The sequence below is a fragment of the Platalea leucorodia genome, assembly GCF_965183815.1.
Source record: "Platalea leucorodia genome assembly, chromosome: 4".
In the NCBI taxonomy this organism is placed as follows: Eukaryota; Metazoa; Chordata; class Aves; order Pelecaniformes; family Threskiornithidae; genus Platalea; species Platalea leucorodia.
In genome coordinates, this window is record NC_138826.1 from 51670870 (window position 1) to 51696119 (window position 25250).

General features: G+C 39.6%; 1 protein-coding gene across 1 annotated transcript in view; it reads left to right on the plus strand.

Annotated features, from left to right (window-relative positions):
* SCUBE1 (signal peptide, CUB domain and EGF like domain containing 1) overlaps positions 1–25250 on the plus strand; it is a gene marked incomplete at its 3' end in the record, with an annotated part of 209517 nt that overhangs the window by 120616 nt on the left and 63651 nt on the right. Inside the window, exon 8 of the mRNA XM_082308699.1 lies at positions 15992–16108. Within this exon, the coding sequence (XP_082164825.1) occupies positions 15992–16108 (117 nt within the window). The remainder of the gene's footprint in view (positions 1–15991; positions 16109–25250) is intronic.

Genomic DNA, 25250 nt, shown 5'->3' on the forward strand with positions numbered 1-25250 from the left:
TGATGTTCAAATCTCTGTTTTGTATGGTACAACACAATTTTTTCTGAAAATATTTTCAGTGTATTTCTGAGGAGCAGTCACAGAGACCTCCCCACTCTCCTTTACCTTCTTTTCCTCAAGAACCTGTTTGCCAGCACTGTTTTTCTTGTCACAGCATCATAGCATGAGACTGCCCTACCTGATAAGAGGAGTGTGCTAATGCATTTCACGTAGTGTTCAGTCTAAATCCAGCATCAGTTGGAAACACAGTACATCATGCCCTGCCTACCCGGATGAAAGCCATTCTAGTGTGGGCACACAACTTCAGAATTACCAAATTTCCACTCAATCCTACTAATACACATATCCTCAAAATATTTTGTCCAGTGTCACATCTTCAGCGATGGAAGTTTGTTTTATTCGTGTATCCAGTTTCCAAATCTCTTTTTTGCTGTTGCAGCCCTGGATAGAATTCATAAGTCCAGTGGCCCCACAGTCTACAACTGTAAAGATGAGTCATCCAGTAGTCTAGTGCTTTATCATTATATATATTGTAAATTTTCACATCTCACTGGCTTGGCATTACTCGCTTCTTGAGTGCTGTCTTTCACTTGAAAAGGCTACAGGGTTTTTATAGAGCAATTGTCTGTTGCTATCCTGAAGCTTTCTTTTCCATAGAACTTGATACTGTGGACACAAAAATAGGTTTTACAGCATCAGCTATGCCATTGGGCTGCCTCATCACAAATAAGTCAACTGCTTACAAAGATGTGGCAGGCAGCTGAAAACTTCCCCTTTGAGGAATCGGGACTGCAGAACTGTCTGGTCTTAAGACTCAAGAAGTCCTTGTCTCCTAATCAAAGGTAAGGCTTTGCTCTTTGGCTAGTCTTTACATCAACTCTTAGAACCAAGACATTTTATGATATATTTTTATATTGTCTTTAAAAATGCAGTCACTTGCTACATTGGCATCATCACAGGCCTGACTAGACTGCATGAATCTTTGAGGTGCTTTAACAACACAACCATGATGTTCTCTCCAGGGCATTTCTTAGATCTTATCCTCTGATCAGCACTTTTTGAAGAGGTGGGCCTGACCCATTTCACACCCATGTTTCATTTCCCTCCCTGTACTCTTTAGTAGTCAAATCTATCAGGTTCATTTGGGCTTGAACCCAATGACTTCAGAACAACTGCAAAGACTACGTTTCTCTCCCTTGCCTTCAATCCACCTTTTCCATTCTTTCCAGAGATCACTGTTGTGAGAACTCACTTTGGCAATAAAATGTTCTTCCTCTGGCCCTAGAAGATATAAGATTGGTTCCTTCTTGTCTCAAGAAGAGAGTTTTACAAAGTTCTTTTCAGTATAGCAAAGAGCAACAGGACATCGAGCCCATCTTGAAGTTAAGGAGGCGCAGTAATTTCCCTTGCATGTTTAAGGCCAGGATAATGGTGCAAATGGCAATAATACCATCGCTACAAGTGTCTTCAGAAACCCAAACTCTACACTGAAATTCATTCCTTCACAAGACGTGTTCAACTCATTGTGTGCCAGGACAGCTTAAGGTTTTGCCATTGGACTTCTTGGGTCATCAGTAAGGCTATTTGCAGCCCACCTCAGATGTGGGAATGTAATTCTCTTCCCTTCCCTTGAAGCTGGCTCCCAAGATCCCTACAAATTAGTTTGCTGTCAATTGAAGTGCTTGTATAAACTGTAAAGTGCATTGGAACTGTCCTGGACTTTGTTACTGCTGAAGTTTACCTCTGCCTAGATTGTTTCTGTAGTGTAGGAAGCACTTCAAGTCATTTTGGAAAATCACACCAACAAGGACCAGCTTTGCCAGGCTGGGATATGTTGTATGTGTACATTCCATCCCTGATTTCCTAAGAGTGGCTTACGTGCAGGGCTTTGGTCTGCCTATATTAATGGCACATAACCAGCAATTAAGGTAGTATTTTCACTAGTTCTGTATTTTCCCTTGTGGCAAGAATCATTTGACTTCTGCAGATGGCTCCTCTTCCATTTTTAGTAGCCTCCCAGCCATTTATAATGAGCACGTAGCTACCTGCCTGGAGAGCTGAGTGTGCAGTCCACTAAGACCATTTCCTCTCCACAGCAATCGCTAGAGATGTGAGCTGTGGAAATTGTGATTTGGGCATTTCTCCCATGGATTAGCTTATGACAGAGAACATCACTGCATGTTATATGGGACAGAATCATCTCTTTTTTTGCCTTAACGTGGGCTTGCTTTGGAAAGCGTACTTCTACTATCAGTTCAACTCCAAGGATCTCAAACATTGCAGCAGATAGCCAGAGCCAGTTCAGTCCTGCTTTGGCCACTTCCATGACATGCCAGTACTCCTTTCTCTGTGTGCTGGTCAGCTCTTTCATCCAGTCTTGTGCCTCCTGAAGTTACCTAGAAACATCAGCCAAGGTAACTGCGTTTATCCTGTCCTGACCAAAGCTGTTTTGATTTCAGGAGATTTTTTAGCCCAGTACGTACAATGGCTTTTAATGAGCTGCTCACATCATATTAAAAAAAAAAAAAAAACCCACAATTTGAGCATATGGTCATGACTTACTGCATTTGCAGCAAAGGCAAACATTTTAGCATCTGTTACATCAAATAGAGAGATTTACAACTTTAAAGCTGATCCTTCTTAAGTTAGGTTTACCCATTTGAACCTAAAGTGGTACCCAACTTTATATACCTTGAGTCATCTGATCTTAATAATCAGCCGTATGGCATTTTTTCCTAAACCACAATTATCTAAGGATTAGGCTACCCTATTCACCCTGGACACCAAGCATGCTTTGACTTTTATTTGTCTGGGAGCAGATCCTTTAGGAGCACCTCTTACCTGGTTGCCTCCGTGGCAGGAATGTACCTAGTTACAGCTATTTCCACCCCAGATTATCGCTGCAGTCCTCTACATTCCCTGTTTCTGATGAACCAAGATCTTCCTTCAGGTAGCTTGCATAAAACAGGGACTACAGAGGGCATGCGTGAATTCGATATTGATAATCATGGGAGGAGAAGGCAAGGTCACTTGAGATGCGTTGTCCGTATGCACATTCATGTGGTCAGCCACTCTTCTCCCCTTCTTTCTCCTAGTCCACCTGGAAATTCTTGGGATTCCAGAGCTGAGAAGAACTGATGGTACGGGACTGTGTGGTCTTAAGGCTAAAAAATCTCAGGTCTTACCTTGCAAGGATCTATGCCCTGTATGAACATGCATGTGAATAACAGATAAAAACCTTCTAATTTCTCTAGTATGAAGTCTTCTTTTTACTTCTGCCTCTCCCTATAACACATTGCAAATTTGAGGGTTATAGTCTTCTCTACTGAAGAGCATAAGCTTGGCAGAACAGCAAGGGGGTGTTACAGCTTATGTTTTTTGGAATCATAGAGTAACTGTTCTTGTGGGCTTTCTAGTCCCTTGTGCCTACCTGATCCAAGCTGTTGCCTCCAGTCTGGTGTTTTGTTTGTTAGGAATTTCAGCACTTAATCTCTTTGAATCACTGTTTTCTTTTCAGCAGAGACATACAGCCCTTTCTTGATTACAGGAAAATAGAATCCACAAAGTTAACTAGAATTACCAGAGTGTCATAATTAAAGTGATTTTCTCCTGCCATGTGTAAAATGACATCTTATCAACATGGAAACCTTCCTCGGTCGTTCTTTCAGTCATCCAAAGATCTCTCCTCTGGTGGTTCACTGTGAAGAACTTCTCCAGAGCAAACCTCTGTCTTGAATTACTGTATAAAACACACAATGATTGTGTAGTTCATATGGAAATCCACCATTTTCTGGATTTCGGGACTCTGTCGTGGAGCCAAATTTAGCTCCTTTGCAGCTCAGGAAGGAGCTGTAGAACTGTAGAGCTTACTGAGCCGTGCATTCTTTACCTAAAAAATCCTGTAATCTGATGATGCCCTAACCACCAAGCCATTGGAATACAGACTGTTACGAGCTCTGGTTTTCCATTAGAAAATTTCCAAAAGTCTTAGGTTCTTTTATTCCAATGTGAATTAAACATGGATTCTGCAGACTTCATTTTTGGTTCTCTTTCAAAATGGAATGAGAGTTACCAGGTGATCCTACTCACAGTTTTCTGTCTCGAAGGGCAGGGAGATGGGCAAGCTAGTGTTTGTTTTCAAGTGTTCTTCCAAAGCAATTAACTTCTATCGCAGTTACAGCCTACCAAGGGTCACTTTAAGCCAAGAGCACCTTTTCAGTATGTACTTCAGTTCCTAGCTTTGTTGTACTGCCTCCTAGGACTCTTTCAAGTTACTTAAAATACGTCTTTATTTGAATGGCTTTTATCTGACTTAGAAATGCTCACTGTCAGAAAGCCAAGTGTGTTGCTCTGTATGCATCACAATCTTTTTGTGCTTTAATCAATAAAGCATTTAAAACATATTATTAACGGGCATATTGCCAGAAGGATCTCTAACTCAGTTACTAACTGTGAAACCAAGACCTCACTTTAACTCTTTCTGTCAGTTCTACTTTGCTATATGAAATCATAGAAAACAGGGAGGAAAAATCCCTGAGGTCGTTCATGCATTCTCTCTCTCCCAAGGGCAGATCCTTTCATCTTGAGTTATCGTCACTTTTATTCATTGAGTTTGTGAATGGTGTGCTATTTCCTGTAAAAACCCCTTTTCTTCATTTCTTTGCTGATGGTGAAGACTCTGACCTTATCCAGAATTCCTACCAGTATCTTCCATTGTTTTGCTTTTCCATTTTAAATGAAAGGATTTGTCCAAGGTTAGGAGATAATGGTCCTTCACAATGTTCAGAGAATTTCAGTTTTTCTTAAATGTAGTCTCTCTATTTAGAAAAAGCACCACAATCACAACTAATAATGCTATTTTTAAGGGACTGGACTGGACTCATCTGGTGCTTATAAAACACCTGATCCAATCTATCAAGTTACGTTCCCTAAATATCTAGTGTTCCCTGAAGAGGAATCGAACTTTTCTGAAATGAGAGCTGCGGGATTCATGATTCTGTGCAAGATTCACCTAGTCGTTTCTTCACACGTTCCGTATGTGGCAGCGCAGAATTCTCATCCTATTTTCATGCAAATAAAATTCTACCAATCATGAAATTGCAAGGAAATGAGGAGACAAGCATAACGGAGTGAAGAATTCCCCATCCTCCAAGATACCCTTTCTGTCTCACCTTCTTCATTCCCTGAATATGAAGCTCTTTCAGTTTCTCCTTCATCTGTTCACAGCTATTTGTTTCTTTCATTATACTCTTCTGAATGCTCTTTCTCTATCTTTTCAGCATCACAGAGCATGATTTGCATGAGAATAACATAGTTCTCACTTAACTGAAAATTCAGATATTTTAGTTGTGTGTTTAGTTTCTCCTTGTGCTTGTTGGCCTTTGGGTCCCTCCTTGTACCCTGATCTCATGCCATAATGCCGCATGTACTGCCGCTTGCAGTAAAATTCTCTTCACGGATAGCAGCAGCAGTCTTACCATGTGTTCTCTGTCTCATTGCTTTCTTACTCATACTGCATAGTCCCTCTTACTTAAAGGCAGGCTCATCTGTATAACTAACAGAATATTTTTTAAAAAATTGCCTTTCCTGAGTTAAGTTTTAATCTCTTCCGAGTTTCAGGCTTTCAGAATTTGCATATTTTTGGTCAGAGTTTGAGTGGGATTTTGAGTGTTTTTTTAGCCAATTAGATAGTCTTTGTTGTTAGGCATGGTCATGCAGTTCACCTGCATACAGCAGTGATGCCACTAGTGGTTAAAATTATTTCTGTAAGGGTCTCCTATATAACATAAATGTTAAGAGGAAGAGTGTACTGTGCAAAAACCCAGTATACCTGGAATTCAGAAAGAGCTGTGTTTGGTGGAGATTGTGCTGTGATACCAACGTGAAGGAAACGGATGAGCTGGCAGCACAGGCCGCCTTTGAGCCAGACTGAGCAAAGAGCGTTTTTGGGTGTGAGAGGAGATGAGATACAAGTTATGGGCTAATTTGATTCCAGATACTTTTTGTATTAAACCAAATGAGTTCAATGTTCTTTAAGGTGAGGGCGCCAGTACCGCTCAGCTGAGCAGGATCTCGCCCTCCCATAGAACTGCTCTAACACCTCAGCATCATCACTGTTTTGTAACTGTAACTTAATAGTAGCTGGCACAACAGAGTACTTGTTTTGGTCCTTGTGAGGGCTCCAAAATGCTACAGTGATGCAAAGAATCATTACAGATTATGGCAATTGATGGTTTAAGATTAGGTCTTCTCAAAATAAAAACAATCCTGAGTATGTACTTTTTTTCCTTCTTAAAAGAATCCCCCAATTCCTGGCAGTTTCCTTTGAAATCTTACTTAAAAAATAAATCCAGTTTAAATTTAAGATAGGACTTGCTGATATTCTATGTGCACTATCTAGGACTGGTTCTGCAATTTCATTTCTGCTGAGATGTGCTGTAAAATCTGTTGGGAATCGGTGCAGGACATAAAGCAAATGAGGACAGAATGGCAACTCTTGTGATAGCTGTCAAGGTGATGAACATTAACAGGGCATTTTTCAGCTTTTCAGCATTCATACTTACAGATTGCCAGATATTTGGCTCTCTTTCACAGATATCCTTAACCTTTCCTCACTTTTTAGTTTTGCTTACATATGTAAGTTTTGCTGTCTTGTACACATAGCCTGGAGAGTCAGTTTGTGTTTCACTGCAGATTAAATACAGACAAATCAACTGATTTTTATGTGTTTAGGATAGATAAACAGGTTATCTCTTGGTTCAGACGCAGTAGCAGTTTACAACAGCTTTAGTTACAGCACATCTGCTGAGGAACAGAGATTGCTAGTAGTTTAACCCTTTTTACCACTGCTGTTGCCAGGCAATATTATTTCACAGGCACCTCATTAGGAAAAAATGGTCTAAGGTAATCCATATACCTCATAGTTGCCCTGGCTATAACAGTGAGTGCTCTAAAGCTGCCATTCTGCTTGCAACCTTTCGCTTTCAGTTACATCAAGATTGACTTGTTCATGTGTCTGAGCCCTGAATTTAAGACAGTTATTCTGAGCATAAGATACTGTGTTCAGATCTTGTGCAAAATTCAGACCAAGTGTAGAAGTAGATATGATTACACTCAGCATTATTACTCATAACTTTGCTTGGGCTATGACCTACTTGATAGGACCTGATAGCTACTCTAAATTCACAGCTGCTAAATTCCAGGCTGCTCCATCATGAATTGCTCTTTGGCTGGCATAAAAGTTGGGCCAAAATAAGCGTCTCTAATATGATACAGATTTTGGGAGCAAAGCCCAACCACCCTGTTTCTGCTGACCCCAGTGAGCTTCAGGCTACTGCAAATGAATTCCAAGTGAAAGGCAGTTGAATTGCTAGTTTGCTTTAACTTGCCCTATGGTCAGTGTTATCATTTGGCCAATCATAGGAACTAGGTAGGGAAAACAAGCATTTTTCCCCTTTCGTGTCTTCCTTTCAGCTGTACTTACCTCTTACTATGTCAACCTAAATGGTTTACAGAAATTTGGCAAACTTAGAAAATATTCTTTGTTTTGGGGGACTGCTGTCTCTTCTCCCTTTTGTCTTAATGTCAGACATTGCCCAGATTTGTGTCTTCGGACAGCATTAAACACCTCAATGGCCTTTTAAATTTGAGAATCAGCACAAACCTGCCTCTCCATGTTTCCAACAGCAATTACCTTCAAACCAGTTACTAATTACTAATTTGTGTTAATTAGTGAGAAAAGAGGGCACACACTGCACATTTTGCAGTGTATGGATTTCACTGTCTTTGGAATTTGATGTCATAAACCTACAGATGTGACCAAACCTAATCTTTTGTTGCCTACCTGTTGCTGCAAAAAATCCTTTTCCTCTGCACAAGGCCTTAAGACAGGAGGTCAGTCTAACCTTCCTCTCTGATTCAGAGGAGACGGCAATCATTAGCTGTACAGAATTTTTTCGTTTCATTTCTTCCAAGAACAACTTTTTCTGTGGAAGAAGGTGCCATTGACTGTCCCTCTCATGCTTTTCCCAAGAGACAGATGATCAAGACAGCAGCTGCTACAAGACTTCCTTGAATGTAGGTGATAAGACTTAAGTGGCTTCCCTCTCCATTTTCACTTGAGGCTATATATGATTTCTTTTGTTTTCACTAGAGCTGGCCACTTTTGGTCTTCTGTTAAGGTTTCTTTCCATGTTTATACATACATTATGAAAACAGCTCTTTCATTTACAGTTGTTCTCCACTCTTTCCAGTCATGATCAAGAGTTGGAAAACAAATAGGGCTTCTGGATCCTGTTGGCTGCAGACTGCCATGCTGGGTAACAGAAAAGATCAGAGAATCACTTCTCCATATCTCCAAAGGAAACACTTTGATGCTAGATGGCTTGGTTTTGCTTTCATGCCTTGTGGCTGAAAGGGTTCATGATAGAGCTGCATATTAATCAGACAAAGGGAAGTGACATTGATCACTAGTGCAGTATTTCTGTACTTTTTTACACATTCTGGGCCATAACATGAAATTAAGATCATCCTCTTTCATGCAGAGATCCCCATAGCACTCCTCTGTCTTGTATCTCACTCAGGATACAGCAGCACAGGTCAACACAGTAGAAATACACTACATTGACTGGTATCTTGGTGGCCTGCAAAATGGCACAGTGACTGCAAAATAGCATTTGTGCTTTTAGGCAGTAATAGTACAAGCCCAAGTTATATTCAGCATCTTTTCCTGAGGACTCTTTATGACTGCCACCTGGCTCAGCCTTCTTTTGTGATGGGCAGGATTACACCTCTACAGTGCAAAGAAGGTGCTTGCCTCTTTCTGAAATTACCTTCTTGCCTACCACCTGAAGAAGCTTATTTTGGTTTAGGTCTTCTTAAAAAATACGATTGATCACTTTGTTACTTGTCCATCTCATTCCTTATACCCATGTACAGCATCTTTAGGTTTTTAAAATCTTTTTATCTTTTAAGAGAATAATTTGAATATTTATGTTTTCTTAAGCAAATTTTTATCCCACTGAAGAGTATATCACATGTTTTAGCAGGTTGACTGAGACTGGGAAAGCAGAGTTTTGCATATAGGTGCAGGTATATGCACACATTCCAGAGTTTATGGGATTGATTTTTTTAAGTAGAACATAAAGCCAATCCAAAATGACTGACCTTGGTTAAGACAAAACAGAGACACCAACCTGTCTGTTATATAATGCTTTTTCATATTAATCCTGTTACATATTATGCTAATCTAAAGGAATTTAAGAGTGGACAGAAAAGATTAAATTCTCTTATCCCTCTAAAAAGTTACATTTACAGAGGAATAAATATTATCAGGGCAAAAAGTAAATTAACACTGGTGAGCGTCAAGTCTTGCTTTTAATTTTGGTACTATTGGTAGTAATTTCTGTACTATTAGTAGCAATTATATTTGTGTGAATTTCAGAAGATCTTATGAGTATAGGAAATACTGCATCTATTTTACATGAGGAGACCAATATATCACAAAGTTTTTTGTGAGCTCCGACACAAGTTATTTGCCAAGGGTGACATAGCAGCTTATGGGAAGCTAGGGAAGAAATTTAGGTCTCTACTTCCATGCTCCAACTTTACAAACATGAGCATTTCCTACTGGAAATATCATAGAATCATAGAATTATAGAATATCTCAAGTTGGAAGGGACTCATAAGGATCATTGAGTCCAACTCCCTGCTCCTCGCAGGACTACCTAAAACTAAACCAGATGACCAAGAGCATCATTTAGACGCTCCTTGAACTCTAACAGGCTTGGTGCTGTGACCACTTCCCTAGGAAACCTGTTCCAGTGATCAACCACCCTCTCAGTGAAGAACCTTTTCCTAATCTGAACTTCCCCTAATGCAGCTCATTCCATTTCCTCGTGTCCCATCGCTGGTCACCAGAGAGAGGTCAGCACCCCCTCTCCGCTGCCCGCCTTGAAGAAGTTGTAGACTGCGATGAGGTCACCCCTCAGCCTTCTCTTCTCCAGGCTGAACAAGCCAAGTGACCTCAGCTGCTCCTCCTAAGTCTTGCCCTCGAGGCCTTTCACCATCTTGGTCGCCCTCCTCTGGACACGCTCTGATAGTTTGATGTCCTTCTTATATTGAGGCGCCCAAAACTGCACACAGTACTTGAGGTGGGGCCACACGAGTGCAGTGCAGAGCAGGACAATCATCTCCCTTGACCGGCTAGCTATGCTGTGCTTGATGCACCCCATGATATGGTTGGCCCTTTTGGCTGCTAGGGCACACTGTTGACTCATATTCAACTTGCCGTCAACCCAAACCCGCAGATCTCTTTCCGCAGGGCTGCTGTCCAGCCTCTCATCCCCAGTTTGTAGGTATAACTAGGATTACCCCGTCCCAGCTGAGGAATCCGGCACTTGCTCTTGTTCAGTTTCATGCAGTTGGTGATTGCCCAGCTCCAGATCTCTCTGTAAGGCCTCTCTACCCTCGAGGGAGTCCACAGCTCCTCCTAGTTTACTGTCGATGGCAGTACTAGATGTATCAGATACGTATCGGCAGTATGTATCAATGATATGAACGTATGAGATTCCAAAGAGATCTTGAGCTTGAATAGGATACTGAGTAGACATGAACTGTGCCCTTGAATTTGACATGCTCCTTGCTGTGTTCATGGTACTTCCCTTGTCTCTCTTCCCCTCCAGTATTCTAGAGCAGAAGTAAAGTAAAAGTGAAACTCAGATTTTTTGGTCTCTGTAGGATATGTGAATCAGTTTCATTGAATCATAGACTCATGTAAGTTGGAAGTGACCTCTGGAGGTCATCTAATCCAACTTCCTGCTCAAAGAAAGGGCAACTATACCAGGTTGCTCAGGGCCATGTCCACTTGAGTTTTAAATATGTCCAAGGACGTAGGTTTCACAGCTTCCCTGGGAACCCGTTCCTGTGTTTGACCACTCTCATGGTGAAAAATTTTTACTTTGTGTCAAGCTGGAATTTCCCATATTCTAACTTCTGTTTGTTGCCTTTTGTCTTTCTACTGTGCACCTCCAAGAAAAGTCTTGTTCCATCTTCTTTACTGTCCCATTAGTTAGCTGTAGGCAGAAGTAAGATCTCCTCTGAGCATTCTCTTGTTAAGGCTGAACAGCTCTCAGCTTCTCAGCCTCGTCATGTGCTCCAGCCCCTTAAACATGATTTTGGTAGACCTTCACTGAATTTTCTCTAGTATGTCCGTGTCTTTCTTGCACTACAGTGCCCAGAACTGGACACAGCACTCCAGATTTTGTTACTCCAAGCACCAAATAGAGGAATAGGGTCACTTCTCTTGATCTTCTGCTTGTTCTCTTGCTAATACAAGTCAGGATGTTGTTGGTCTATCTCTCACCACTGTGGCCATAAGGATACTATGGAAGAGCATGTCAAAAGACTTGCTAAACTTAAGGTGAACATCCACAGCTCTCCCTTTATCCACAGTGTAAGTCATGTCATTGTAGAAGGCAGTCAGGTTAATTAGGCATGATTTGCCCTCAGTAAGTTGATGCTGGCCATTCCCAATCATCTTTTTGTCTTTCATGTGCTTGCAAATGGCTTCTAGGGAGATTTGCTCCATAAACTCATGGGGGTCTGATGTGAGGCTGGCTGGCCAGTAGTTGCCCAGATCCCCCCTCTTGTCTTTCTTGATGTTTACCTTATCCAGTCATCAGGAACCCTACCTGTCCTCATGACTTATCAAAGATTATATTGAGTGACCTCACTAAGCCATATATTACTGTATGATCTTCAGATGTATCCCTTCTAGTCCCTTAGAACTGTATAGGTTTGTTCTGCTTTGCCCCATATCTCAGTTCCTAAGACATTATTCTGAATCTCAGTTCAAATTGACCCAGGCTGCCAAAGTGAATAATGAAGATTCCAAGATTGCCTGATTTTGAGCAATACCCTTAAAATCACGTCATGTTCTTTTGGTCATAGAGATAAAATGAAGTCACAAAAATCGGAGGCAGATTTTGGAGACATCTGTCTTCAAGGCAGTTTTTCAATGGCTTTATGAAATAATTGGCCACTTCCAAAAAACAGATTTGAATAGAAGCTTACATTTTGAATGGTTATGTTTACCTGGTTCATAAAAGAAGCTGCAATTTAGGTTTTCAGAAATGTTCCCAAACCATGACACGTGTTCAGAGTTTCGGGCATTTAATAGTATTCAAAACCAAATAAATTCTGTCTGGTGTCACTCTTCTTTTTAAGAAAGTGACCAGGCTGTATTGCCACCTGGTAGCGATTCCGCTTTAGTTCAAAAACTTCAGAACTAGAACCTGGAGAACTGATCTTTCACTGCTAAACCCTTGCAGACACTGAAGTGACGTATTAAAGGACTGAATGCCCATGTAACTTCACCTGGTAACTTCGTCAACATTCCTGATCCAGTGCAGAACCACCAGCTCAAGCTTCTGCTTTTTAATAGGATATTTTAATATCCAGAAGCGGTGCATATCCCATAGTGCAATGGACTTTTGTTAAAACAATAAATATCCTAATTGAGTAGACCATAGGTATAGCATGTTGGTAATGATTTTGGTTACTTCTTGGCTATAGATCCAGGGAGCAGATACATGAGAGATTGTTGCAGAATTAGGACCTTCCAGTAGAAAAACACGATGTAAGCCGTCCCAGACTGCCTTATGTAAATAGGTGTCCTTCTCTTTAGATCCCTGTTTCTGTCTGAGTTTTCTGGTGGGAATTCAATAAGGATGTAAGTGGGGCTGCAAACATCACTTTAAGTTCACAGTAAAGTCTAATAGTTTCAAATGATGAGCTTTATCATAATTCATACGGAATCTAAATGTCAGTTACAAGACACTGCTTTATTTGTGTCTTCCAGTTCTTCTTCTGCTCCCTCATCAGAACAAAAAACATCAGAAACGTGCCAAAAAGTCTGAAACAAACAAAAAAAAGAGTAATAAATATGCTGAGGTTGCCTTTCACAGAGGAAAAAACCAGTGGAAAATGGTCTGTAGGATCAATATCACCATGAAGATCTGATCCAGATTTTGAACATTCGTTCTTTCCCTTCCATATAAGTATAGCTTCTCCAGCGTGATAGCTTGGGAATAAGTAATTTGCTTCTGTTCTTTATTTGAGATCTGAAACTTGTATTTTCATTTCAAATATATACTAAAGTTTGATAGTGGTGAGGTGAAAAATGAATTGAAGTCATTTCTAATGAACACAGGTGGTGACGCGCTTCAGTTTATGTTGTATATAGGCCTCAGCTATTCGGTTTGATGTAACTCATAATACCTTTTTCCCACATTCTGCTATTCACGTTCACTTCCTTCTACCAATGTTTTCTCATGACCTTGAGTTTAAGGAATTTCATCAGTACATCTCTCCGATTATCCAAAATGTTAGAGGTACTGTCAGATGTCCTCTCGCTCACTTAGATCTTCATTCTCTTAGAGTTCGGCATGCATTAAAGTCAGAGTCACCAGAAAAGCTGAAGGGTATTTATCCTTTTTGGTTTGTTTTACTAAATCTCTGTGAAAATAAGAAAAGCTGGCTTGATTCCTTCTATTTATACATAGAAATAACTCTTGTTCACTGAATGACCCTTACCCTATAGATCCAGTCATCCATGCCATGGGAAAAAAAAAATTGTTGTGTCTATTCATTTTCACTGGATGTCATCCAGAAAGCAGAAATATTAATGCTTATGTTCATCTCGTGTTGATGAACTGCAATAAAGGACTCTTCATATGCCAAAGTTAATCTGCTAACGTAAGATTTACGGCTCTTTGCAGTGCCATGCCAAACGTACATCTTCAGCACTTTTTCCCGTTTTTTTAACCTTAACTCTCTACTCCTGGCAAATCATCCTACCATTAAACTGTACCCCAGTAAAAAAGGTTTAAATGACATGAAACTTTTTCCTTTCTCTGAAACATAAAATCATTTGATATGTTGCCATATGAGGACACACACACACACATTCCCATACGAATGGAAATGCCAGCATTGTCATTTACAGAAGAATTCTTCAAGCAGCAGTGTCAGCCTCTAAGTCTATAAAACAGTCCTTCCCAGAGGAGTAAATGAAAATCAGAACTATATTACTTAAACAGTTAGGTTCAGGTCCTGCAAATCGTACCTAAGGTGAGCAAGAACTCTTCCTGAAAATAAGGAGTTGCAGACTCAGCTCCATTTTCAGAAAGCTGTTCCAGAAAACATGTCAATCCATTTGTTAGCAGTGCTTGCTGGCAGTTACATGCAAATCCATTCGTATACTGATTGCTTTTTTTACATGATGTTATTACATAGCACACATGGCATAAAAATTTTAAAATCTGTCTAGTACAGCATGTGTGAATGTATAGGGACGGCAGACTTCTGTCCCATGCTGTTAGTGCATGTGTGCCCAAACCCCTTGCTTTCAGTTTGTTCCCAAGTGCCAGCAGCTTATTCCACAACTGATGTAGAGGTCTGTGCCAGTGCAAAAGGAAAAAAAAAACCCACTTACATTTTTTTCTCTTATATTGAAGCAGTGAAGTCCCTCCAAAGGGCCAGTCTAAGTTCACCTTGAGGGCATTAGCAGAGGCTACTTTAAAATAAAAATCTTTTCGTACTAGTCAATTGAAAGATAAAGCCTTTTCTGTCCTGTGTAAACAATTTTTGATCAATGTACTGTTCTACGGCAATTCCTGATTAGCATATCCTATAGCTTATTGTCAGACCCTGTCCACAGGGTACAATTGTGACACAGACTGTGAATATTCAGCAAGAGGAGTCTGTAAATCTGAGTAGGTAATGACAAAGCCTCTTTAGGGAAAGCCAGAATGAGGTGAGCTGAGTAGAATAATGGCAGTCTTGGGGGGCAGGGGGGTATTTTAATTTAATCAAAGCCAGAGCAACTGAAAAAGATACTATTAAAAGGACTTGCTCTCTGAAGTAAATACTTTTGAGATAAATGCACAGTTCAAACTGACGTGCTAAATTGGCATCCTTACATCCACTCTATTCTCTCGATCAAAGCAAAGTTAATCATTTCACTTGCCTTTTATCTATTTTATGGATGTGTGTGTGAGTATGTGTGCGTATGTATGTGTGCGGTGTGCGCATGTGCACACAGGAGTAACAGAAAATAATGGCTATGAGGGAGGGGTTTTTGCTTTTTCTGTAATGAAGTTGAAGATTTTTTTTAATGTAGTGGTACCTAATAGTCGTTGCCCGCTTTTGTAAAAGCTCAGAAGTATTGCAGCTTTCTCTTGCCTGTGTTTGCCCAGCCACCCTTCTACATACTACAAGCACTGGGAAATTTCAATGACACAGCTTGGAATGGGTTCAGTGACCTCAATTATGCCCTCCCACCCACTCCAAACTCCTTTCAATTTGCAAAAAGCTTTAAGTGGACAAAACCCAGATGCCTTTTGCTTGTAGTTCAGTAAGAACAGATTGGGCATGTAGATTCTTGTCAAAGTGATATATGTAGTTCACTTTCCATTAACTCTTTCTTAACTAAGGATTTTAAATTCTCAGTTCCAAGTCTAGCACTCTGCTTTGCTTTCTACTGCTTTTTAAAGTTCATTATGCCTACAACATCATTTAAAAAAATGAACCTTAAAAAGCCTCGGCTAGACATTGACTGATAGGAAACAGACTGAATGTTTGGTTCTGCTTTTAAAGGCAATCACTTTTTTTTTCTTTTTAAACTTGTTTCATATGTAATAACCCATCCCATTGTCTAAGACAGTTCAAAAGCACTAATTAAAGATAATAAATAAAAACACGAGTTCGGGGGGAGAAAGAAATCACGACTTGTGGAAATGATTTACCAGTCAAAACCAGTACGTGGGCCCTGATGACCTTGAGAGCTTGCTTCAGTTGGCTTGCTTAAACTTAGACTGCTTTCATAATGTTATAATATTGCCCCAAAGAGTCGGTGCCTCTCCCCTCCCCCAGAACCTTTCATTACACTCCCTTTCTCCCTCTCTCTCTCTCTTTCTCTTTCATTCTGCAGAAACATGTGCTGTCAATAATGGAGGCTGTGATCGGACTTGCAAGGATACCGCGACAGGGGTACGATGCAGTTGCCCGGTTGGATTTACCCTGCAGCCTGATGGGAAAACGTGCAAAGGTCAGCTTCTGTTTGCTTTGCAATGCATCATTTGCCTTCAGCAGTGCCAGTACAAGATGTAAATATTCAGTTATTTAATCAATACTTTTAAGTTAAGGCAATACTGGCATAGTGATTGCAATTGAGTTCATTAGCTATCTCCTTCCCTAATTTTTCTGTATTTACCTATTTCAATCATTTTTCTCTCTATTTATTAGAGGGTTTTATTACTGCAAAGAAATGAGATACAGAGGTCAAACTGTTTCAAACTGACCAGAGATTTAGAGGAGCAACTCTGGGCTGCAAATGCCTTCAGTTTCAAAGGATGCAGTTGATATCCTTGTAAAACCTGAGTCATCTAATGGTGTCTGAATTTGTCTGTTCAAAAAGCGAGTTAAAATTCTCAACCAGTACTTTGTTACCTGCAGATAATCAGCTGGTTATTACTAAGTGAAGCCAAGCAAAAGATGCAGAGGTTTTGCTCAAAAAAACCCAGACAATTGTCCATTTCTGCCCCTTCAAAACATAAGTAGCCAGCTACAAAGGAAAACCAAAACAACATTTACTAGTGCACAAGTCTAAACCATATAGCTGATGCTCAGATTTTACTGTTCCAAAGGCAGCACAAGAACCTTGGCATTTTGTCCTTCGTGACTGTGTTAAAACTGAGGTCAGGGGAAGAGAGAACAGAAAGAGCATCTGATATGACTGTCAACATCTGTTCCCAGTTAAGGAGACAGGGACAGTTCTCAAATATCCCTGCAGAATCACACTTAATAGCACTATGCTCATGAGTAGATTTGGGTACATGTTAGTAGGACCAGGCCCTCCATCAGCCATTTTCCCATCTTCCTATGTATTTCTTTTGAGCTCCATTGCAAGATACTTGGTGATGGACATCCAGGAGGACATTGCATATATTGTTGCCACAGAGAATACTTTTTTATCACTCAGTGACTTAGCATAAGTTGACCTAACTTGCTAAGAAACTATTGGGACTTTTTTCCTTCAAAGTAACCAGAAATGTCAGAATATCTTCAGTCCAGGGCTTGATGTTACTTAAAATAGTAAAACCCACAAAAATAAACAGAAAATGTGTGGTTTCCTCTTGCTCCAGGCTGAAAAATCTCAGTGCTTGGGCATGATCCTGTTAGTATTTATAGAAATAACAGTCCATTTGCCTGTTTGTTTGAAAATAAAACATTTAAACTGCCATTGCACACAATGTTCATAGTTAAGGGTGAGCACACATCAAAAATTAGTTGTTTTAGTTCAAGCCGCATAAAAATAAATCTTCATTTTTACAGGCAGACTAGCTAAGCCATAGCAGAGCAGTAACAGTGATTCCACCGAGTGCTTGAAAAGGAGGCATTTTAATACTGTAACATACACCTAGACTTGATCATAATGTTTATTATTGAAACTGCATCATGAAAAAAAAGATTAATTCTAAATTTAGAAGTTTGACCATAGAACTAATATAAAACAATATTTATATAATAATCAAGTCTATAATTAGTGCTCCAGACAAAATGAAATATTCAACTGATCCTCAAACCAAATACCCTAGCTCTAAGGTCTTTCACATTTTTTTTCTTTTTCCCTTTTTTATGAGAAGAAAATATAAGAAACAGAATCTGTATTTTTATGATGCTGCAGATTCTTTCTTACGTTCTTAAAATAAGCAGCAACTGGAAATTAACTCGCATGGTTTAACAAACCAACCAGGCCATTTCTTTTTAACCTTTATTGACATTTTATGCAATACTCTTCATCATAAAATGGTAAAGTATATGTTTTGCATTTAATTTAACTGTAATGAATAATATTTATTTAATGCATTGCACTGTGAGATTTCTGGGCTAGATTCTGCTTCCCTGAAGCTAAAGTAACTTCCCATTTAAATCTGTGCACAAAGGATCCTGCACTTAAACTGACCAGTGAAGCTTATTCCCTAGCTTTCGCAGGCAGCCCTTAGTCAAGACTGCTCTCTAAGATTAACATCTTCTGAGCGCAAAAGTGAGCATTTTGGTGGACTCACATTGATGCCTTCTCGGCTCGTCTTGCTTATAGGTAAAGCCTGGAAAAGGCTGGGGTGGGGAAATTCAGTGTGCACGTATTTCTTCCTCTGAGTTCTGTAGGAAACAAAAGAAAAGAGTGATCAGCTCAAGTTTTCTCCTTTGATTTTTTTTTCTCTTTACTCTCCTTGATTTGACTGGCCCACAATTTCTCATATATACAGTTCATTGTTCCCTCTAGCTGTAGCAGTACTTCTGTGTGGTACGAGCAATGGATTATCTCTTGGATGCCCTTTAAAGATTCTTCAGGGATCATGCAGCTGTCACATCCTTTCTTGGGCAGAGTTTTCAAGTCCATCAAGTGTCACAGCATCTCCAAGTGAGGTTTTTCATAGAAGCATCAATTTAAGAGAGGTTATATTTCTAAATATGGGAGAAAGATATGCCATTATTTATTTAAGGAAAGTAGAGAGTCAGGGCATGTAAGAAAAGCTGAGAGAAGTTGGAGGGATAATTAATATATTAACAGAAAAATGCAATTGTGGGTTGAGCAAAATGATTAATGTGTTTAGGTTGAATTTAGCAAATAATGTTGACCAAAAAGAATGTTTTTATTGGAAAGTCTATGATTTTTCAGTCCATTTTGGCATCTTCCTCTCTAAGACATTTTACATAGTGCAGCTACTATTTGAAATTATGTAGTTGCTTAGATTCAAGAGGCTTAAGTAAGACTCAAAGAAACATCTGAACTTTTGAGTGCTCTGAGGTGGACATTGTGTAATTTATTAATCTGTAATTCTAGCTCACTCATAGGTGATTTCCTCAATAGTGCACTTTTACCATACTGGTATTTTATGGAAATCTGTTGCCACTTTTCTTCCTTATTTTTTACAAAGGAATCAGGTAAATTAAAGAACATTTTTATTTTTAAATTAAAGAAATAAATAAAAATATTATTTTTCTAAATAACAAAAATTCCTAGATGGTTCTGTTCAGAAAACAGGACTAGTCTGTTTTAGGCATTTTGTAGACATGTAATGGGAAAAAGAGTTTACTGTCCAAAATGTTCACAGGTTTTTGTTTAGTAGTTTGGAATGTCGTTAACTGTTTAGTACAGAAAAAAGGCAAGTATACATACAAAAGGAAAGGCAATTTTTTAAGAAAGAGTATATGCAAACATGCTTTATGCAAACATGCTTTATTTACCAAAAGATGGCAAATAAACCCTATTAAATGTAACTAATTTTTCTACACTTTGTTTGCGTTATCATATTTCATATTCTATAGTTGTATCATAAAAGCTGGGATAGATTCAAATCACAGAGTACAGAACTGAGTCGAGACTGAAACTCTGGTATTTCTCCTGGCCCTTTCCCAATGTATCAGAGAATGGAGGGTGCAGGAAAGCAATTTCCAAGGAATACAAGGGACCTACCTTCGGCTGTTTCGCCTGTCAACCTCTTTCGCAGGCTCAGTGGGAAACGAGAGTTCATTGTACCTCAAAGAATCAAGCTCCTTCTGTTAATGCAGAGTGCAGTCTGGTTTATATCAAATGCCAATAAAATAGGGGAAAAAATGTTATGGAGAAAGCTTTAACACGGAACATGTACAGGTAGCTGCATAGCCCATAGGAAGACTACTGTAGCAGGAGATTGTTTTGGTTTCTGGACACCGAAAAAATCTTTTTTCTCTCTGATTCTTTCTCCCTTGCCTATAATACTTACCTGATCTCAGTGAAATAAGAGCAAAAGTGCTGTCTGTGGTCTAGTTAGAGGTACCTTCGGATGTATTAATGGTGGCTGGGATAAAAATTCATTAACCTTTTGCTGTTCTTTAAAAGTCAGTCTCAAACTCAAGTCTTCCCTCAGCTGGGTTGGCACACAATGGAGAATGCTCCTCTTTTCCCTTCAGCTTTCCTATCAACTCGGCTCTTAATAAGCCAAACCATGGAGGCTTTTGTCAGCTAAGTGAAGAGGCACATCCCAGGCAGAAAGAGTTCTATATTCTCACTCTAATTAATGCTATTTAATTTCTCCTACCATTGTAACTGGGTGATCCCAGCTTGATGCTGAGTTCATTTGATGCTGTCAATTATTTTGCTACACATGACAAAACAGTGCAGTTCATTTCCTTAAATGCCTACCAAGTCATCCCGCAGAAGTCAGCTAATGCAGACAGAAAGGGAGCCAGAGGATTAAAAGACATAGTGGCCTCGGATGCTTATTGCTCATTGCCTCCTACCCACTTTTTAATATCCCCTGTATTGTGCATATCAGGGGTTCTGTGGTCCCTAGCTCCCTTGCTTGTTGGTTTCTGCGCGTCCGTCCTGCTGAGTACCCTTTTCATGCATCCAGCTGTAATCTCCCCTCAGTGAGAAGATTCACCAGTTCAGCATTTTAATTATATTAAATAAAACTTATGTAGCTGATAAAGCAGGAGACTCATTTGCAAAAAACTTGTGGGTTTCAGGAGGAGTGAAGTCAGACTAGATTAGATTTAGCACAGATTTCTGAAGATTGTTTAAATCCAGCTGCCAAACTGGATCAAACAGTAAAGGGCTCGTCTGCCTGAGGGCAGCTGCAGAAGGATGGAAGACAAGCTGAGCAAGGGAGCATTCTTCTTCCAGGACTTACAGCAGAGAAGGACTGGGAATGACTGCAAAAGACATCTGAGAGAGACAGGGGCTTGCTTTGTGGGTTCTCTAAGAAGTGAATTAGAGCAAGAGGAAGGGCCACAGGCTTCTGGCATGGTGTAAAATGTAGGACCGTGCGTCTGATGTGCTCCATCTCTGCCTCGGGGATTTAACAAAGAAACTGTGTCCCTGAGGCACTCTTGTGCCCCAGAATAATGTAGCTTCCCAGCACTGTACCCATAGACATAGAGGAAATGTGCAGGGTGCAGCATTTGCTGAACTCCTACAGTCAAATGACAGAGCAAATACAATTTTTATGCAGGAGAAGAGAAGCTAACTGGATTTCTAAGGGTTATGGAGCAAAAGCCACATCTCAAATATGGCTTTTCCGTAAACATCTATAAAGTGCCACCTAACTTTGCAGTGCCTCACATATGTTTTGTAATAGCAAGATGTGTATTATTTTGTTTAGCTAACTTTCTGGTTTGCATCATTTTCATAGGTAAGCTTGACAGTGGGATTTTGGGGAGGTAGATACTCAGATGGCCTCGAATGCCAGTGGGTTTAGTAGCAATATGACGTTACACTGATAATCTGCCACCAGCTGTGGCTAAATACAGCAGTATTAATTCATGTGCACAAAGAGATCTTTGCCAAGCTCAGGTGATTTCATGGGCATGTATTTAGGAGACAGAAAGGTCCCTGCATGTCTCCACCTGGAGATGGGGCATGTTATTTACTGTGCACCACTAAGTAAGCCCTTCTTAGCCCTCTGGCATATTGTTTAACTAGAGCAGTGTTACGCTGGGGTTATGTGACTGGATGCTGCTTAGGCAAACATTTCTTCTTCCTGCTGTCTCATTGTCATGGTTACCCAGCAATGCGCTGCGCGCTCTACCTCCTTGCAACAGGCCCCCATCCTTTTGCATTCAGATGCAGCAAAGAAATGTGGCACTTACATGCTTAAATACTCAACTGTGCTGCAGAGGGAGCATCAGAAATGCCTTAGCCTTGAATGGTTTGTCCACTAACTCAACTCTCTAACCTTCCTTATCATTAAGCAATCTAGAAAAGAAGAGCAGGAGCATAGAAACTAACGAACAATTGCAGTCAAAGGACCGAAGCAAAGTTTATTGAAATAAAAGGGAATTTTTGCATTGGCTTTGTTAGGTTGACATAGTAATTGCTCTTTTTTATCTTTCTTAATTGCAGCCTATTACAGCAGGAAAATGCATTTTAAATTGTTTCTGGATACAAAAAAATGAAACCCTGAAAGTGAATTAAATTTTGAAAATAGAATTGTTTCTGTGAGGAAAGAGTTTGTCACAGAATGAGTTTCAATGAAGCAAAATATGTCATGTTCTGTTAAATATGAACTGAAAGGTTTCATTAAATTAAATGTTTAAAATTAATGCTTGACATCAGTTTGGTACAAGAATATGTCTCAGATGTTGAAGGCTTTCCTCTCTTTTCATTCAGAACACACTAACACTAAGTGAAAAGCTCACAATGAACAGCTTAGCTGGCCAATTTGGCTTCATTTCCTGGCTACAGAATATCTGTGAACAGTTATGATTTCCTCCATCATTCCATTAGTCAAAATTACTTAAAATTTGTTGTAGGTTTTTTTCTCTAAATTGGATTAAATTGACTAAAACTTTTAGAATTGCATCTTGTCAGTCCCGATCAGTTCGTATGAAACTGAAAATGTTTCCTCTTTTTTTAGAAAGGAAAAACAGAAGGAGTTGCAGGTTATTTTTATTGTTTATTATTAGTAAGATGCAGTTGTTAATCTGGTACATCAACTGTTGGCTTGCTTGGGTTATGATACTACCTTTGTTTGACTGTCACTGGATAAATTTCAGAGTAGTATATTTTTTTCACTGATTGCCTAAATGGGGAAGTTTTTGCAGTAGGAGTAATTACCTATGATGAACTCAGGTTTTATTTAGTTAATATCCCTGACTCAACCTGACATTTTTTTTACATACCAGTAAAAGTTTGACAGTAAAATATATCCCTGTGAAAGATAACATCTGTAAAATATATGCATCAGTCAAGTTTGCATCAAGGCAGATAGAACTTAAGTGGCACACATGACCACACTTTTCACGTCATATAAATGTCTCAGTGACTTTAGATCCAAGTCTGTAGGTTTGGAGCAGGTCTTCTGAACTAAAATTTGTCTCACCTAAGAGGCAAGTGCAAGACAGGCACAAATGAATTCATGTGAAAGAACTTTTTTTATTTTTTGGTTTGGGCACTGTTCTAGTTTTCTTCCCTAGCTATAAAGAGACCTCCTTGAAAGTAGTCACCCAAATAGAGAAAGTCTTCCTCGGTTAGATTGCCACAGAAAATTCTTAGGTTTCTGTTTAAGTGAGACCATCGTTTTACCAAAGGTATACATGACTTTTTCATAAATGCATAAGAAGCGTTAGAGAAGACATCACTAAAATAGCATGCTGAAAGGTAACCTAAATTCCCTGCTGAAGGGTATAACTTCCATTTGAAGGTGCACAGCCACAGAATTTAGATATTTAACTTCTGCGTAACTTCAAGGAACGTCTTGCATTAGAATGACTAAGATACCGTCCTATAAAGCTGGAATTATGTTCCCTGTTGAATTCATTCACATACATCAGCATTGTAAATTAAAAGGAATTTAAATGGTCTCCTCAAGAGTTTAAATTTCTCGAGGTTGCTTATAGAGGCAAATCTGTTCATAGCTGCCTGACTAGTCCTACTTGAGATCAGCAGGCTACTTTCTGTGCATCTCCCATTAGCAGTATCCTTTAGTGTCATATCTGTCATACTCCACACAGTGAAAGGGATATTGGTGCCTGCTCCACATTACATGGCGTTAGTGTCAATAGATATTGTATTGGCACCCAGAGCAGGTCCTGGGACATACAAAAAGAGCTTTTTGCAGCTCACCTTTCTCTAGACATGACGATTTTTTAAAGACATGTGAAGAGATCAGTTTAGCTTCCTCCACATTAGACACGTACGGTTTTTGAGGAACATAAGCTTTATGAGCCATTAGCCGTAACGAGCCATTAGCATTTTCCAGTGCTCTCTCAAAAAAAGGGAAAAAACATACATGCAAATGGGGTGAAAGAATAAACTTAAATGAAGGAAGTTGCTGGCAGTCATCACCTCCGCTGCAGTACCAGCAAATGTCAGCATAAATGTCAGTCACAAGATTACAAGCAGCAGTGGGTTTTTTGAAGAGGACATCTGGCAAAGCCAGAAAGGGCAGAAACCTGCTTGTCTTATTCCCTCTTCTTCTGGTCACATTTCCCTTGATAATTGCAGCACCTGAAATGGCCATTTACTTCTGTGGCATACCTTTAAAATAATTTATATAGTTAATAGAGCAGTTGTACTCTTGCTTTTAATACTGGTTCATACCATTGCTGCTTGATGCTAGAGTAATTTGGTGTACAGCACATTAAATTTTGTTAAAATTCTGCTGATACGGTGCCTTATATTCATAGCTTGGTTTGGAAAGTAGCATATGGAAAATGGTCCCTTAGCCTTATTCTCAGTCAAAGGTATAGTGACAACTAGTGAGAGCAGCTTTTCATTTAAGCTAATAAGTAGCTTTTCTTTGCTTGCTGTGCATAAATAAAGCTATCTGGGTTGGATTGCTCTGGGATATCCCAGAGCAATAGTATGCATGTTTCTTAGAGTCTGTCAAAAGTAACTAAGGGAAAGGCAGGATTACTCTTAGTAGGCTTTAATTTACTATTTTGGTATCTCCACTGGAAAAAAACGCAAAACTTTGCAAATGGAAACAGATTGAGATACGCTGAGGGCTTAGACCCTCTATGAAGAAGCTGACCCAAGCAGGTAGAACATTTAACCGTGATTCCTGAGAGTGGCAAGTGATACAAGGTTTTTAGATGATCAGCCAGACACACTTCAGGCTTTTCAGGGGAATATTCCTCAGACATTTCAGAAAATTGAATGCTTGTGGGATTTCAAGTCAAGAACCTCAGAAAAAAAGGCATTGAAAATTACTATTTCATTTTTAAAATAGAGGTTGTCATCCTCAGGCCTTCGTATAGACTGCACCTTTTGTGACTCTTCCTTTGATCCCCAAAGCCCATATTGCCCCTGCCATGGATACCGAATTAGAATGTCTGTCCTCTCTTCTATGCATCAGCTCTCAGTGGTCATCAACTTTGATTTTGGACCTTGTGCCTTTTACTTCTCTCGGGAATCCCACAGTGTCCCATTTTTTAGAATATGGTCAGAAGAATAGGTGACCCCAAGGAAAAATAAGCACATCAGCCTTGGTAATTCCTGATGGGATTAGAGGTTTTACATCATATGGCTAAGCTACCTCCTATTTGCACAAGCTTAAAGGTATGTGCATTGGGAAATAACGTGGAACAGCTGACACCCTCTGAACTCATATCCTATCGCAATAACATGCTCATAAGCACAGGCAAATAGTCTAATCCCAGCCTGTAGGGTATCCACTTTACTTGCCTTGAAAATACATCTG